An 18564-nucleotide genomic window follows, 5' to 3' on the forward strand; every position below is an offset into this window, starting at 1 on the left:
CAATTGCATTATCACCGATCTGGCCAGATTGTATTATTTTTGTCTGAAAATTGTAAGATAATGTTCGGGTCCTAAGTTTAACAATAAGCTATCTTTGCAGACAGTAACATATGAAATCTTATACGGACCAATCGACACGTTAGAAGTCAGTTGATATCAAACATATTATTTGTTAATGTCTATGTACAAAAATGGAAAACTTTGGTACAGATTTTTAAAATAGTTGTCACAAATCATAATGACCTAACTTCGATAAAAAAATAGCCCAATATTAAGATAAAGAGTTCCTTAAAGAACTTCATAACGTGACCTTAGGACACTTAATTATGTTAAAAAGATTGGTTAGAGTATATGTCATTACACCGTCGCTGTAACATGTCTGTTGCGGTAATGCGGAAAAAGAAAAAACAAAATTTGACATTTTTTATAGTCTATCATTTTTCTTACAGGCTTTGAGGTAAAGTAAGTGTTATGTATATACATATACACAATGTTTAAGAACGTATGTTTTTGGTCGGTAGTAATTAATTGTTCTTGTCTTGGTGTAGCCGGGCTGGTATGGCGGTGGTCCTATTAGCGATCGATCGGTGACATTTAAAAGAGACAACCGCATGTCATGACCAAACTTATGATTTGTAAAAGATGTTTCCTTGTTATTTTTTTTCACAAAAAAACAAAAGAAAACTCGGATCGAGTAGTGTATAAAAGCGAAGGTTTTCGATTTAGCGTCAGTTCCAACAAATAGCCGTTCAACGCACGCAGCCTGTCTAAAGTAAGTAGTTAAGTTACAATACGCTTCTGTTGCTTATAATTTCAGTATTTATAAACATAAAAAGCCAATTTGAAAACATCACAATATATTTCAAATTTTGATATCAACCTAATAACAACAATACAATAAATCATTTTCATTTCTTGCTTAAAGTATGACTAGGACGTACCTTTTGTATGTCCACGTATGGGTTATGGATGTTTTTACAGCAAAAATAATCCACTGTTTTATTCATAAACATTACACAATAACTCTGGCAAATTGAAATGAAACTTATCGATAAAATGTCAAGGAGCATGCAAATTACTCACAAAATATCTCGGCTAAATTCGGAATTATTCGGCTACATCACGTGCAGATTTTCATCATTGCAACTCAATTTTTATTCAAGGAGCATGCCGATCTCGTAGTTCATACAATTATATCAAATATCTTTTAATGTATAGGATATATTTGATTGAGGTTCGAACATATTTTAAATAAGTTATTCACTTTATCAAAACCTATTTATTGTCAAAATAGACAAATATAATAGGTTTCAAGATTTATTACATATTGGCAATTTCATTTATAATTATTGATTTAATTTAATTAGTGATGCTTAAGCGAATATGATTTAATTTAAAAGTAGAGTTTTAATTAATATTATAAGCAAATGTCATATACAGAAAATTTTAATTATAAGAAACAGCATGGGTTATGATTCTGGTCTCTGGATTGTAACCATGGAGATAATCTGGTGTAAGTATCTAGGTGGTTATTTCTTTACTAAAACTTGATAACTCTTCGATTGTGCATTGACATGCACGTTATTAATTAACATTTTCTTACTCGCGATATCTTTATACATAGAGATAAACAGCTACCAATATTGTGGAGGGATTTAGGGCTCATTTCTATGGCCAGTTTTGTCAAATGAAATTACATTTATCAGCACTGCTCTGTGTTTTCTTCAAGTAACATTTATAATAATGAATCATCACATTTTCTGTCATTTAAAGTCAATAAAATATCGATATCTTAAAAATCACTTCGCTTGATGTTTATGCTATACCGGACTTATTATATGATATTATAAACACTTAACTGGCGTGGCTCATAATATAAATTATAGAATGAAAGCAAAAAACGATTTTCAACTGCCAATACTTGTACGAACCAGTGTTTAAATCTGATGTTTAGAAGTATATATACTTTATACTAATCGAGTTTTTGGCAATTTGTGTAATAGTACATAGAACAACCTATAATGAGGTATGTCGATAAAGAATAAGACTGATTTTGATTTCAAATATTTCCCATTCAGTTTTGTGTCCCCTGTATTTTTAATATTTGTTTTTACGTTTTAAAATCCATACCATTTGGTGACGTTAATGTGTTTGAACGTAGGTAACATTAATTGAATGGGATTTATTTTGTTATAACGGTACACCTTACTAGTTTGAACACAAATAAAAATATCTTGACGGTAAAGGTCAAACAAACCTATATTTTCTCAATATTTTTCAAGTTTATCGGGACTGATATTTCCTGACAGAACTATCTATAAATCTTGATCATGTAAATGACTCGTAATTTGTAACAAATAAATTGTTATAAATGGTTGATGAATCCTTTCTGATATATTTATAATATTCCCTACGTGTCAGTATAAATAATGTATTTCATTGATGACATTTAGCTCAGTGATATGAAGTTAGATGGTATTACCTCACGCGTGTTATATGTTTGAATTCTATATTGCATCAATATCAACAAAACAAAACAGCCTATCGGTATCCTGTTTACCTTCTATCAAATCTTATTATTTTTATTCTTTCATAAATACGTTCCTTAAATACAGTGTGGACTATACCAGAACAAATTTCCTCTTGTAATTGATAAACACAGGGACACTTTAGGTAAATAATGCTGGCTATCTAAAGCAAAGCTAGATGTTTGGATTTAAAAACTGTGTTAATGCTACACGCTTGTCGTATGGAATGTATGTATAAATGCTTCTGACGATAGAAATTCACAAGATATTGATTTTTAAAACGTTTTAGCCATAAATATGCCTATTATTTACTATACATTAAAAGAAAACTGTGAACCGCAATCATTTCATCCTTAAGATGTTATCAACTAAACACAGGCTTACAGAGATGCTTAACTGTACATCAAGAGTAATCAAAGAAACAATGACCATATCATTGGCAAAAATATCAGTCGTTAAAATTAAACATTGTCAGGTAATTTGATATGGACAGTTTATAAATATTTACCCAGAGATTTTATTGACACGGACAATTAAACATGACAATGCATGCAATTGACATAGTAAACAATCATGAACAAGCCTTAAAAGGAAAGCAATATAGTTGATAAGACGTGGTCACGTCGAAGATCGGCTACCAAATTTGATGTATTCAGCAATACAGGAAGCCATCATGATTTAATCCAATGAACAAATCAATAGGTTCCCTGATAAATACTACAATTTCAGATATTCGCAGATTAAGTTTTTTTAATTTTCAAAATAAATAAAGTAATTAAACGTCCAGTTATACTTTAGCATGTGTATGTGTCACAATCACTGCAATCAATTTTTCGCTTGTGATTTCAGTAAAAATCAACCATGATGCTTGCCGTCACTTTACTATGCATGCTTATCGGAGCCGCTGTCGGTACCTTCCCAACGATGGGAGGAGGTTCGATGATGTCGTCAGGATCAATGTACAACCCAGGATATAGCATGATGAGTGGAAGTATGGGCAGAAGTTACTACCCAGGCAGTATGATGAGTGGCAGTATGGGCGGAAGTTACTACCCAGGCAGCATGATGAGTGGCAGTATGGGCGGAAGTTACTACCCAGGCAACATGATGGGTGGAAATATGGGCGGAAGTTACTACCCAGGCAGCATGATGGGAGGCAACATGGGCGGAAGTTACTACCCAGGCAGCATGATGGGTGGAAGTATTGGCGGAAGTTACTACCCAGGCAGCATGATGGGTGGTAGTATGGGCGGAAGTTACTACCCAGGCAGCATGATGGGTGGCAATATGGGCAGAAGTTACTACCCAGGCAGCATGATGGGAGGAAGCATGGGCGGAAGTTACTACCCTAGCAGCATGATGGGTGGCAGTATGGGCGGAAGTTACTACCCTAGCAGCATGATGAGTGGCAGTATGGGCGGAAGTTACTACCCAGGCAGCATGATGGGTGGTAGTATGGGCGGAAGCTACTACCCTAGCAGTATGATGGGTGGAAGTATGGGCGGAAGCTCCATGTACTACCCCGGAAGCGGTATGAGCATGATGGGCGGATCTTCATACCCTTACATGGGAGGAAATAGCGGCAGTGTATCCATAAGTACGTTGAAAGAAGGAGTGATAAAGATAAAGATTTAAGCGAGACGTGTAGACTCAGATTGATAGGCAAAATAAAAATAAGAACAAAATATCAATACAAAAAAAGATTATAAAGCAAATAACAAGACTTTGTGTTTCAGGACAAAGCCCGTGTTCTGCATCATTCTGCATCATTTACGATACCTGCAAAGTAAATTTAGTTCAAATCTTATTCCACATTCTCTAGATGAAAGCCGATGTAGCGATACAGGGACCATTATATATGGAACATATCTTATATCATATAGCACAAAGAAATGCAACTCTTCCTAATGCTAGCATGATGTCGACCTTAAGAATTGACCATGTTCTTCAGCCATCTGTATGTCTCTAATCTTAACATTCCTCTCTACATACAACAAAGCTATCAATGTTGGTTAGGTTGTAAGTAAAGACTAATGTAAGCTCCTGAGGGGGAATAGTCTTCAACAGTCGGGTTTGTATTGTTTAACGTCCCATCAACAGCTATTGTCATTTAAGGATGGTATACTTGAAATCCAAATATGACTGGCATTGTCAAAAAACCTCATATCATACACAAACGAGACATTATCAATATATTTACGTGAGTTTGGAGGACTTTCAAAGTATTTGTTACAGGCTTTGATAGGCTCTCCTTCAACACTCTTATTACATATGTTGCCGCCTTTATTTTATAATATGTACATTTCAAGATTTTATGAAACATTGATTTGATAAGATTTCAAAATGCTTAAGATCAGTCCTGATCATGTACTCCCCAATAAGTCTTTTCTACAAGATAAATGTTGTTTCATACCGCAAAACTAAGGAAAATATAAAGTGACTGGAATTTTAGGCGACAATGATTTTGTTAATTTTGCGGTAATATCTCTTATTAGAAGAGTGTTTCAGGGCAAAGCGCCCTGTTCATTCATACATTATTTTAATTTAATGACATATATCGACAACTTACGTCATACCCGATTAATTATCAACGTACATATCTTGTTTCGTTATCGCCAAACGGTTCTCATAACATTGCTTATATTAGACCAACATGCACATTACGTAGATGGCCTAACAGAAGACGCTTTACCGTCTTGGTTGCCTTTCCCCCTTTATCTTTGTACCTCCGTGTACGTCATTCTTTTGCCATTATTTGGCACTAAGTGTTGTTGTTTATAAATTCAAGTTTCCTTTCATCGTTAGGAGAACATCAAGCTAAGTTGTATAGGTCAGTAATGAGTATGCCGGGGATTTGTAATATAATGAATGTAAGTATTGTATTTCTATGATGTCAGGCATGTTTGATGTTTATTGGTGTGTCTAGCATTCTGTAGTAAGTAACATAGTTCCCATTATTGTCATGATCCAGATTTCACCTAGATTTTTTTTTATGACGGCTGTTAACAGGACATGAAGATTTATATGCTCCTAAATGTATATTTTGTCTATTACAGTGAAGAAGCGCGGATCCTACTAAACCTATGGGGCCAGACAGCGGACAAAAGGGATCGGACTTGTTTTGAAATATGATTTATATATTTGTATAATAAATTCACGCAAGTAAAACAGTTTTATTCATTTATCAAAAATCTAAGAAATGGTATGACGTATATATCTGTACGGAGGGGGAAAGCAGGCGTCTCTTTTGTTACGATATAAGTAGATTACCTCTAACACATGCTAGATATGTTGTCGGTTTATCATAGGTTGACCGAGTGTGACGTAAGATTCTTTCAATGTCATTACAAGACAAACAGATGGAAAACCTGAGTGCGTGGTTGCTACCATAGCATTTCTTATAACACGATAGGGAGAAATTGACAAAATAAATGCGTAGGAGTTTCATTGGGCTAGCTGAAATATTGTTATACATACGTTCTTGTAAAATGAATGCCATCTTTGAAAAAGGGCGTTGTCATTGTAAAACGAGACACATTGAAGACGAAATACATGTTATATAGTCAATTTAATTTTGGTCAAATGGAAATCGAAAAGGATAACATGAGAAGAGGAAGAAAAAGGAAAACACATCTAACCAGACTTGTATTGATAGATAGATGTTCAGTTCAATGTTCAGCAATGCCACATTTTGGTTAACATGTAATATTCAGGAGGGCCTTGTCATGAATGCCTAGTCCCGAGGGCCTAGTCAAGAAGGCCTTTTCACGAGTGCCTAGTCCTGAGGGCCTAGTCAGGAAGGCCTTGTCAGGAGGGCCTTGTCACGGGAGCCTAGTCAGGAAGGTCTTGTCACGAGTGTCTAGTCCCAAGGGCCTTGTCAGGAAGACCTTGTCACGAGTGCCTAGTCCTGAGGGCCAAGTCAGGAAGGCCTTGTCAGGAGGGCCTTGTCACGGGAGCCTAGTCAGGAAGGTCTTGTCATGAGTGTCTTGTCCCAAGGGCCTAGTCAAGAAGGCCTTTTCACGAGTGCCTAGTCCTGAGGGCCAAGTCAGGAAGGCCTTGTCAGGAGGGCCTTGTCACGGGAGCCTCGTCCCGAGGGCCTAGTCAGGAAGGCCTTGTCACGAGTACCTAGTCAGGAGGGCCTAGTCAGGAAAGTTTCATCTTATGTAATGCTGGCTCTATAGGCTTTACCAGAACGATCTGCGATATTCAAATCTTCAAACAACAATAAATGCTTATATTGGTTATAAGCCGTCTCCCCAGCCTTGTTCATTAAAAAGGGCGATGTTTTTATGAAATATTCCTATATATTCCGTGCTGTAATCTAGCTCATGTATAAAGATATATGACAATATTTGTATTTCTTAAAGCATCGATAATAGAGTTAAAGTATTCCTTAAAATACGGCTATTAAATTGGTTTTTTAAAGCATCATTGTTGGATATTTGGCCTGTTATGTAGTAAATTATGCGATATAATGTACGTTCGTCGTCCATTGAAAACGGAAAAACAAAATGATTGTCTTCCTTTGATTTCGCCCTTCATATTTTGACTTTCTGTCAGATGTATGTTTTATGGCATAGTATATAATCTTCTTTATTTCATATTCATAATAGATCTGATAGATATGAAATTCGCCGTTGCATTTTCATCAAGAGAATATAGAAAACATCAATTTTATTCAATAGATGACAATTTCAAGTGTAAATATTTTCCTTGGATGACACTCATAACACACCTCTCCCACGTGTAGTTTCATTTAGACATATTTCCTCTCGAAGTACATGTAGACACGGTTAACTGGTGATAGTATCTTTTATTCTTTCTTTGTTGAGTAACCTTATTTGGATAGTTGTATGGTGCAGATCTTAACACGCCCGCTTGTCGTTCCCACATCATTATTCTTCTTTCCTTCCATGTTTGGATATTTGATGTTTACGTTTACAGATGTTAGCCACTGTTGGTAGAATTAAGTTCCAGCTGTTTGCTGTAACCTGTACATTTTAATTCATTTGTAGAGTGGCACAGATACAAAATTAATCTTTACTTGACGTTCTAATGAAATCCAATATTATGAAATTTATTTAATAGTTGGGCTACTGTATCTCCCCATTCAGATTTGAACTCTTCTTTCGACCTCTCTTGAGTTCATTCCTCCGCTTTCTAGGTATGAACGCTTTAAGATTAAGCTAATTTGTGTGCTACTGTGTTTAACTCTCAATAAGTTTTAGATGGGCTAAAATCTTGATTGTCATTTATACAATACGTCGCCTTTTATTATGATATATTTTGATATTATTATAGTTGTACTGGTTACTATGGAATATCACTTGTATTTCACAAATACGACAGACAGACAATGTGTGTTCGTAGATTGAATATGCCTTCATTCTTGAGGAAATAATCAGTTTCTTTTTTCCCTCCATGAGTCCTGCAAGACACATTAGAAAACGCTAACGATAACAATGTATGGTGGCATAGGTCTGCCATCTCTCGTTACTGACTTTTGACGTTTTTCAATAAGCAGTGTTATTTTGTTTTACTAGCGCGACTTCAACAAAAAAATTTGACGAAGACATAGCGAGGGCTTTTGAAATGTTTATAATGATAAAATTTTGACCAGTAACAATATCGTCCTGTCAATATATAAATATATACGTTTAATGTTCTTTCTATGCAGTTATGTTTTATCGAAATCATACTATCCAATATCTTATTATTCTGATCTACCAGAGTTCCATTGGTATATGTCGACTTGTCGATTATTTATTCCAGAACTGTGTTGATTGTACACTGTTCTTCCTAGTTTCACGTGACAAACGGAAACAATATTGAATGACAAAATTGTATCATTGCAAAACCGAAGGACAGCAACTTGCTATTTGTTTGGTTTCAGTAAATAAACTGACAAATCGCTAGGCTGCATTTTACAGAGATCGCAAAGAAGCGACCACTTTTGCCTTATTAGGCATTATTATAAAATTGCATTAAAACAGCCACTGAAAGTATGATCACATTAATAATATAACAACAATTATAGGAATACCATCTTTAATATTCATAGGTATCATGTTGAACAAATTATCACGAGGATGGAGAAGCAACATGTCTTGTAGGGTCCAAATAAAGGAGGATCAACTGTACCGGGCTGTAATAAAACAATACAAATAACTTAGAGTAAATAGATTATCATCTCACACAAATGGAAACCGGTATTGTTACATCATGTTCTACGATGAAAAGCGGTACGCATTACCTGGAACAGTATTTTTTAATTGTAATGATCCATGTATTAAATTTATGTAATAATCAAAAAGATACTGTACAATGCAGAAACAGAAAAGTAGTATTGGCTCTTCAGAAAATACTGAATCTGGGGTTTGCCTAAACTGTAAATTTGCTTTAAACAGAGTAATGGATAGCAATGCACAAATGAGTTCCATATTTTAGGTTTAAAGGAGCATTCCTTCGTTCCGACATCAGAAACATGTACAATTTCTATTGGTGAAAATTATGTCCGAACGATGATTATATGAGTGTTTGTACCTACAAGTAATGAAATAAACTTTGCAGTAATTAGTGATACTTCGGGTCGAATTAAGAATGTTCAGGACTTAATACTCGAAGAACTTTGGTTTATCTTGAGAGTAAAACTGCCGTATTAATGTAAAGGTATAACTTTTACTACTTGGAATAAATACATATTTTCTAGAAAGTTTAATTTGGACGCGCTAAACTTGATTTAAACGAAGGAAAGTCCCCTTAATTGATTGGTTTTAATACATTGACACTTATGTGCAAATGATTATTTTATTTCCAAGTTGTTAAATTTCTACCTTTCCCGTAGAAAATACACCATTTCCGTAGTTTTATAACTGAGATCACTTATAAAAAATCTTCACAAGCATAGTTAGCTTGTTGTGTGATGGATGGAAATTCTACTTCATTAATATCGATTACAAAATAAATCTGTTTGATTACTTACAAAAAGCAGTTGAGTCGCACCCATTAGAACTGTCTCTTAGAACTGTCTCCTGCTAGTGATGATGTTCCCTTGTCCAAAAGGAGACACGATTCTTGATGGTGCCCTTGCTATATTGATAGCATTGAGACCAGACATTCCACTGCTTCCCTGAACATTTAAAGATGCTTTTCTTGTATCCTTATAAGGGACAAATACTGCATTGGATCCTATATTCATAGCAGAGGCCAAAGGCGTGAGGCTTACTCTTCCATTTGGAGAGGAATTTATTGTAGCAAAAAATCCTTGGCTTGATTGACCAATGTCTATATTGTTTGCATTAAGATCATCGGATGTGGAGATAAAAATTTGACGAGGTCTTCTTCTGATAAGTTCGTTTCCTTCGATCAATGAATTTCCGCCAATGAAAGCAGTACGTCTGATGCCACCGATTGAGTTAGTTCCTGGAATAGCTGTTCTTCTCGCCAATAGTTCGTTTAATTGCATTGATGACTCAGATGTAAACGTATTAGCTAGACGGCCCGGAGTAATGACTAGATTCGATTCCAATCTAGGGGTAAGCCTTCTAACTCTTTGTGAAATGGACGCTACTCCTGGTGAAATGGACGCTACTCTTGGTGAAATTGACACTACTCTTGGTGAAATGGCCGCTACTCTTGGTGAAATGGACGAAGCAGATATCAAAGAACCAGCCCCGCTGTTACCTAAAACAACATGTGCAGGGTTGAACGATCTTGCCGTGCCAATAATATTCCTCGCCGTTCCTACTGCCGTCCTAGGTCCAGACTGGACAAGAATACGCCTTGGTACCTCACGTTGCACGTGTGCTCCAGGTCCCCCAGCATGTTGTTGTAGGTATAAACCAAAAGCCACATTTAGAGTAGCTAGGAACAAAACAAACGTCTGCATTTTGGAATCTGGAATTAGATGACGGGTCAAAACAAGATTATATTTTATCATCAAAATCTATCTAATTTATACCGCTTTCACTTCAAAACGGGATACGTTTATTTATTTATTGACTCATCTATTTTCCTAGTTTTTGTAGTTTTGTTTATTTCTGGTTTTCATATCTCAATCAATCGAAATCACATCATCAGAGTGGATCGTAGAGAAATCAATAAATTTAACACGACTAGTTATCATTAACGTTACAAATACCCACTGTTAACGATTCAGTTATAAAATCGTGATGTACTTGTTTGAATTATACTATAAACTAAGATATACAACTCGGTATAGGTCAATAAGTGATCTATGTCAAAGCGGTCACTTACCTGGTGGCGTCCCTCGGCAAATGCACAATATCAACCAAACTTCCCAGTATATATAGGGAAGGATGACTCGGCTTTTGAGGCCCCTTTGTTTAATAGTATCATATGACAAAGATAGCATACATCAGCTGTTGGTGCAGAGGACGGCATATGATTAGCCCGATTAACTTTCAGGTCATGAAAAATAATTATGATAGATAAGGACACTTAAGAGTGATCAAATGATCTGTCAGAGATCTAACGAGACACATGAAGTCGGCGGTGTAATGATGCAGTTAAATTTCCTGAAACGTAACATATTACAAAATTAATTTTATTCCCATTTTGATTTGATAATTCGGTTTTATTTGTAGGATGGGGGGGGGGGGGGGGGGGGGGGGGGGGGGGGCTATATCATCTTAGCTCTATCTCATACGCAATTTGTCACGGGAACGTCATTACTTAGGGCACTTTTCATCTCATGTCGCTCAATTTAGACAGTTTACCTGCCTGCATCAAGCAAAAACTTGTTCAAGCGCTTACCTACTCAACTAAAAGCTGGAACGTAGATTTGAAAAATACATTTTGTTATTTGACCTATATCAAAGAAAAGTCCGTCCTGGCTACTGGCTCCTGGCTACAGGCCCTTACCAAATTAGTTGCTGGAACTCTATGCTAAGAATATAAGTTTAATTGGGGGAACTGGCATTTTGATCTTAGATCCATACCTTGATTAAAATCTTGTCCAGGCTCTATCTCAAACATTATTATTTGTCAATTGAATATTAATTTAGTAAGGGAAAATGTGTACATTGTATCAAAAGTACATTGTTGTATGTCACTGTAACATACATTTTGACCTAGAAATAAAATTGTTATCCTGTATATCGTTCATCACTTTTTTTACTGAAACTTAATGCTTGGTACTTAAATTCACCTAGGTGAGGCGATGTTTCATGAATCAAAATAGGTCAATTTGACCTACATTTTCGCTTTCAACCAAATTCAAAGAAAAAGCTTATGGAGGCTCTTTATACCACACTGCATGTCTTGGTATTAATATGACTCAGTTGACTGTAACAGAAAAAAGGATATAAGCACTATGTATTAGTTGAGAAAAATTAGAATTGTTTTACCCTCCTAGGACTCGACAACGTGCGGTACAACTGAACGTTAAGTACCGTAGATATCCGAGCCGATAAAACAATGATTATATGCATTGTACTTGCATACAGTTAACAATGCGTTTTATTTGCACAATTTGCTAAAGAATTTTGGATACAATCTGCATTTAACAGAAACATCAGTATAATCCCGCTTTTAATAAAACAAATCCTACACATACACAGCTGGCTGTCTTTCATTTTTCCTTTAAATCACATTTAAATGTATTTGCTTCTGAACTGCTATAATGCAGTAGAAACTGTACCTATGAGACAACAAACTTCTCTTAGAAACGTCTTGATTTGAGCAGATGATTCGTTAGCTGAAGGAATGATCCCGGCAATCGGACCACAATGGTAACGGAAGACAATTACCAAGACATTAATGCCTTCGGTATTTGTATTCCTCCATGGATACATGTCGGCGTGGAACCCAAACACCAACTGTTGGGTTTACCTATAGCGACAGATTATGATTATGTGGGAAAAAAGACTCACACAGGTTGAGTTCTACCAATAGGAAGTGCGATATAACCTTTCCTGTGTAGCTAGAATATCCAATCCATATTGTATTTAAAGATGTAGTTCTGACAAGATCGAATGATTTGGCATAAGCAACCTGGTGCCAATGATGTCAATTACCGCCCCGGTTGCCATATTAGTTATAGTCGAGGGAAACTCAGAATTAAGAATGATTTGACATTAACGACAAACGTAGCATAAATTGTTGATCAAAATGTGACATTTATGATGCTAGCTGTTCAAGATGTGGTGACTTTGATTTCTATATTACACACAGCAGTATATTATATACATAGAGATTATTACATGGTAAAATCCATATCACATGCCATATCAGTCCGAAGACCCAATATCAGACCGAGGGCTTTAGCCGGAGGTCTGATATTGGTCAAGGGTTGATATGGCATGTGATATGGATTTTACCATGTTTTATTCTGTTTATCACATACATGTACTTCAATACTGAAAGTAATTACGTCTACACCAAAAGTTCAACTCAACATATTTTATTTTTTATTAAACAAAATATGTTTTTAATTGGAGGACAGGTCTTTTTTGGCTTTTATCATACAATACAATAAACTATATGTAAGGACATGTACAGAGCAATGAAATGGAAACCATAACAAACAATTACCAGTAATTATATATAAATTACTTATTACAAAATATGACACTCAGGTACAAAAGTGATGTTTTGCTTAAGCTACATATATACAAATACATTTGTATGTATATTAACCAGATTTACCAAGTGACAGGTTGTCTACACAGATAAACATGTTAATTTGCTTGTTAAAAATAACAACTGTTCAATCACATGCTCCTCCTCCGATCTGTCATTCGGTTAATTTGTAGCTTCACTGGACTGTTCCGTTTATATATCAAATAATCAAGTTCCATTATGCGATCTGCAAGTGAGTTTAGGACCTTTTCTCCCTCACTTTCTCTGGTCGACATAATGACAACTGACAGCTGAGCTGCGCGCGTCTCTAATGTAAACACTGTCGTCTGCTGCGTTCTACATCCTAGAGGCATTCCGAGCTTTAACAGTAAATAGGAGTTCCGAAAATCGTGATATGCATTTATCCGTATTACACAGGGCGGGAATGTAGTTATACAACGGAACGTACATTATGTATTATATCCCTTCGGCAGATAAAATGATAGATTTTCGCTTCCAATCTTTTCAAGAAAAAAAAAAAGAAAACATACACTGTTTTTAGAAATAAGATAAAAGTGCGTTACCCACATCTTATCTCTAGTGGACAGTTCAAAGAAAAGAACTTTAATTTTTCATGGCGTTCTATAAGGAAGTTTAGAAAACAACATAAAAAACTGTTAAAAAAATTATTTAGAGGAAAAGAAGAAATGTCTTACCGGTATATCAATAGCCTTACATATATGAGACTCATTAACAGGCAGACATGTGATGCGTGATCATCTATCATAATTAACAAAGTCAGAGCGGTACAGTCGTACTGCTCTGTGGGGTCAATACAAGTGACAGGTGACATATCTTAACAACCACCTGGCCATAAAGGACCTAGGCTCGGTTTAGTATATAATAGATGTAATATTTGAACAAAAATTGTTTGAAATGCATCATTTATTAAGTTACATGAACCCTTTTCAATATTTTTTAGGTCAGCAGGATATTGTATGCTATACAGAACATGAGTTTTTCAGGTTCATAAAAACAATCAGGAGTCATAGATCACAAGGTAAAAAATGAAATTGTCAGGGTTGAAGCTCATACAAAATTGAAGGGGAAATTATATTATTATGCAGTTTCGCCAAAGGAATTTGAACCTTTTGTAACTCAGTTAAGAACAATGGGGAAAATATAAGGTCGTTCATTAGTACAATATAATAAAGCATGGATAAAATATAATTATATATACATGTAATGAAATAACGCTGTGTGATATGGAATATGGCTGTGACATATACAATCGTGAGATTGAATGAATTTCTAGTCGACAGTATCTTTGTTGAATTTGGCTACCATGTCTTCCAGTAGACTATTCGCATACATGTACCTTTGGGATTCTCGCCAATTGCTTCAATTTCTCCTATAGATACAATGACGACATCTTACCTCAAAACTGTATCGACCATGCTGTTTGGATAATCGACCATGCTGTTTGGATAATCGACCATACTGTTTGGATAATCGACCATACTGTTTGGATATACATTGTAACCGGTAGAACAAAGACTTATTAAACATGAGCTGCTTTTCTTGATCTTTGCCTACATCGTAACAAGCACCGACAGATTACATATAATCTGTTGAATTTCCATTTCTAGATAGTAACACCCCTGCTTTCCATATCTAAAATGTATGCATGTCCAAGTTGATTCGGTAATCAAAGGCTTGTTCTCATTATCGTGATTTCCGTGGGAGGTGTCTACCAATGAAATTAACGGCACACTGTTTTGACAAAGTTAGGTTAACAAAGACAACTGCAAAATGTTATGGTCGCCATCATGACCTCATTTGGAGATATTCTGTATCACAGAAGACGTTTGCTCCACCGGAACCCCAATAAATTTATAAGGTGAGCCATGACAATATATATTCTGTCTTTATTTTACCATCGTTTTTGTCGATTTTTTGTTAGAACTAGGGATTCTCTATTGTTCTTATACAATAAATGAGTTAATTCGGAGAAAACAAAGCGATACAATTAGACGACAAACAAGAGTAACCATTCTATATTGTTATCTAGGTTATAAATTGTCTGAAAAGTGTCTGCGTCATTGGCATTATAATGTCATATTCGGCATCATTGTCCCTGTGGAAGTCCTTCAGAAGATTATATATATATATATATATATAAAAAAAAAAAACAACAACCAATAAATCAACCGGTTTTTGTAGCATATTTGGCACCTGTATGCACGTATTATTTATCATGGGGGACACAATATTAACCCAACAGAAAGTGTGGAAAATAGTTAATAATATCAGATCATTGAACAGTTGTTTGTTGTAGAGTATAACTCAGTTATATCAGTCTCCGTCTTAATCTAGAAACGTCGAGTCTATATGGTCCGATTGGTATATATCAACCTGCACGTGACCATCTTTTATCCAATCAGGACAACGCAAATCCTGGCATACACACATGTATGTAATAAAGTGGCCAGATGCGATACCCTGCTGGCTGAACTCCGCCGTAGCCGGTCCCAAGCCCACGTTGAGAAGGAGGAGGGGATCACCAGCTGACAACATCTAACAGTCGACCCGGACTAATGCTGCTAACTTAGAGTCGCGAGCAGAGGTTGTAACCTAAATCGAGACTTTACACCTGCAACATCAACAGCATCACCCTGCTGGCGGACTTCTGCAGTATGCTTCAGTGAGGTAGCACTATGAAGTCGCCATCAGTTCTTCGCGTTTACAAGGAGACACGCATAAATATACCACAGCCTCCCAAAACAATATCACCACATGTAAGCATCTCGTACGCAGGGGTAACCATATAGCTGTTGACAGGACGTAAAAAACACAAAAACAACCCAATGGTTTTGTAAATTCCATACTTAAGCCTGAGTCATAAATGTCACTGTACAAATTTCAATAACTTTGCATGTATAGAGGATATCTAACAGTGTCTTCAGTAATACCAAATATATTTCACGAGTGGGGCTAATATTTTGATATTTTTCACGAGTGCGCAGCACTCGTTTATTACATTTATTACATTTTTTATCAACGAAAAACCTACCCCGTATGCTAACTAGGCCTACAGCGATAATTTGTAAACAAAAAAAGTAGTTTCCCCTGCCCAGGTGCTGACATATATGTCGGGCTTTCTGATTGGTCAATTATTTTGGTATTTTCTAATGATTAATTTGATTGGTCGAATCAGCAAAAGTGATATTTTTCACTAGCATCGGGAAATATCCCGCTAAAACTTCTTCGTGTGAAAAACAACATAATTTACAGAAATATATTTTGCATATTGTTGTAATTATACATTATATATAGAACATATATAACTGTTCCTGAAAACAAGACGCATGGGGCGAGGTTCCTCGTCATTAATTTGATAGATATATCACATTTAAAAGCTTTATAATCATGCATGCATTTCTCCTCGCCACCATGTGCATACGAATCATATTTTGTGTCATTGGTAATTTAAAAAAGGTCCATCATCATGAATATTACTGCCCAAAAATTACGTAATACATTTGATTTGATGAATAGTAATGTCAGTTAAATAACGCTTGAACCCCCACCCCCCCCCCCCCCCCCCCCCCCAGTATAATCTATTTCCGTTTCGTATGACATATCATATTAAATCCTTTTGTGTACAAACTCACTTTGATTTGTTTAAGTTAATAAACTGTTATAAAATACAATGATGGCATCACATAAGAATAAACTTAATTAAAGATAAATACCACCACTCTCTCTTTCTCATCCTTTTCATCTCCCTCTATCTCTCCCTATGTCTCGCCCTCCCTCCACCCCTCTCTCTTTCTCATCCTTTTCCGCCCCCTCTATCTCTCCTCCCTCCACCCCTCTCTCTTTCTCATCCTTTTCCTCTCCCTCTATCTCTCCCTTCCTCCACCCCTCTCTCTTTCTCATCCTTTCCTCTCCCTCTATCTCTCCCTTCCTCCACCCCTCTCTCTTTCTCATCCTTTTCCTCTCCCTCTATCTCTCCCTCCCTCCACCCTCTCTCTTTCTCATCCTTTTCCTCTCCTCTATCTCTCCCTTCCCCTCCTCCACCCTCTCTCTTTCTCATCCTTTTCCTCTCTCCTCTATCTCTCCCTCCTCCACCCCTCTCTCTTTCTCATCCTTTTCCTCTCCCTCTATCTCTCCCTCCCTCCACCACTCTCTCTTTCTCATCCTTTCCTCTCCCTCTATCTCTCCCTCCCTCCACTCTCTCTCTTTCTCATCCTTTTCCTCTCCCTCTATCTATCCCTCCCTCCACCACTCTCTCTTTCTCATCCTTTCCTCTCCCTCTATCTCTCCCTCCCCTCCACTCTCTCTCTTTCTCATCCTTTCCTCTCCCTCTATCTCTCCCTCCCTCCACCCCTCTTTCTTTCTCATCCTTTTCCTCTCCCTCTATCTCTCCCTTCCTCCACCACTCTCTTGTTGATCAAAATGTGACATTTATGATGCTAGCTGTTCAAGATGTAGTGACTTTGATTTCTATATTACACACAGCAGTATATTATATACATAGAGGATATTACATGGTAAAAACATATCACATGACATATCAGTCCGAAGACCCAATATCAGACCGAGGGCTTTAAGCGGAGGTCTGATATTGGTCAAATGCATGTGATATGGATTTTACCATGTTTTATTCTGTTCATCACATACATGTACTTCAATACTGAAAATAATTACGTCTACTCTAAAAGTTCAACTCAACATATTTTATTTTCTATTAAACAAAATATGTTTTTAATTGGAGGACAGGTCTTTTTATCTTTTATCATACAATACAATAAACTATATGTAAGGACATGTACAGAGCAATGAAATGGAAACCATAACAAACAATTATCAGTAATTATATATAAATTACTTATTAAAATGTATGACACTCAGGTACAAAAGTGATGTTTTGCTTAAGCTACATATATACAAATACATTTGTATGTATATTAACCAGATTTACCAAGTGACAGGTTGTCTACACAGATAAACATGTTAATTTGCTTGTTAAAAATAACAACTGTGCAATCACATGCTCCTCCTCCGATCTGTCATTTGGTTCATTTGTAGCTTCACTGGACTTGTTCCGTTTATATATTAAATAATCAAGTTCCATTATGCGATCTGCAAGTCAGTTTAGGGCCTTTTCTCCCGGTCGACATAATGACAGCTGACAGCTGAGCTGCGCGCGTCTCTAATGTAAACACTGTCGTCTGCTACGTTCTACATCCTAGAGGCGTTCCGAACTTAAACAGTAAAGAGGAGTTCCGAAAATCGTGATATGCATTTTCCGACCGGCGGTCTGATATGGGCCACGTGAATTTAGCCGTATTACACAGGGCGGGAATGTAGTTATACAACGGAACGTATTATATCCCTTCGGCAGATAAAATGATAGACTTTCGCTTCCAATCTTTTCAAGAAAAAAAAG

At 36.3% G+C, this 18564-nt stretch overlaps 1 protein-coding gene across 3 annotated transcripts; it reads left to right on the top strand.

The window, feature by feature from the left end:
• Positions 1-686: 686 nt before the first annotated feature.
• Positions 687-5696, top strand: LOC117339679 (keratin, type I cytoskeletal 9-like). 3 transcript variants are annotated; one of them, XM_033901395.1, is made up of 4 exons: positions 687-772; positions 3378-3532; positions 3575-4125; positions 5585-5696. In XM_033901395.1, exons 2-4 carry the CDS (start codon positions 3390-3392, stop codon positions 5605-5607), a joined length of 717 nt encoding a protein of 238 aa, XP_033757286.1. In that variant the 5' UTR covers positions 687-772; positions 3378-3389; the 3' UTR covers positions 5608-5696. The 3 variants fall into 3 exon arrangements, with proteins under 3 accessions (XP_033757286.1, XP_033757284.1, XP_033757285.1); XM_033901393.1 differs by having other exon boundaries at positions 3378-4125; XM_033901394.1 differs by having other exon boundaries at positions 3378-4122.
• Positions 5697-18564: the final 12868 nt, after the last annotated feature.

This window comes from Pecten maximus, chromosome 12 (genome assembly GCF_902652985.1).
Source record: "Pecten maximus chromosome 12, xPecMax1.1, whole genome shotgun sequence".
NCBI lineage: Eukaryota > Metazoa > Mollusca > Bivalvia > Pectinida > Pectinidae > Pecten > Pecten maximus.

Bases quoted from the DNA above. Each gene is read 5' to 3' on its own strand.
- LOC117339679 (XM_033901393.1), top strand. From the start codon at position 3,390: ATGATGCTTGCCGTCACTTTACTATGCATGCTTATCGGAGCCGCTGTC. The intron at 4,126-5,584 runs GTACGTTGAAAG...TGTCTATTACAG, and splicing joins TAGCGGCAGTGTATCCATAA to TGAAGAAGCGCGGATCCTAC.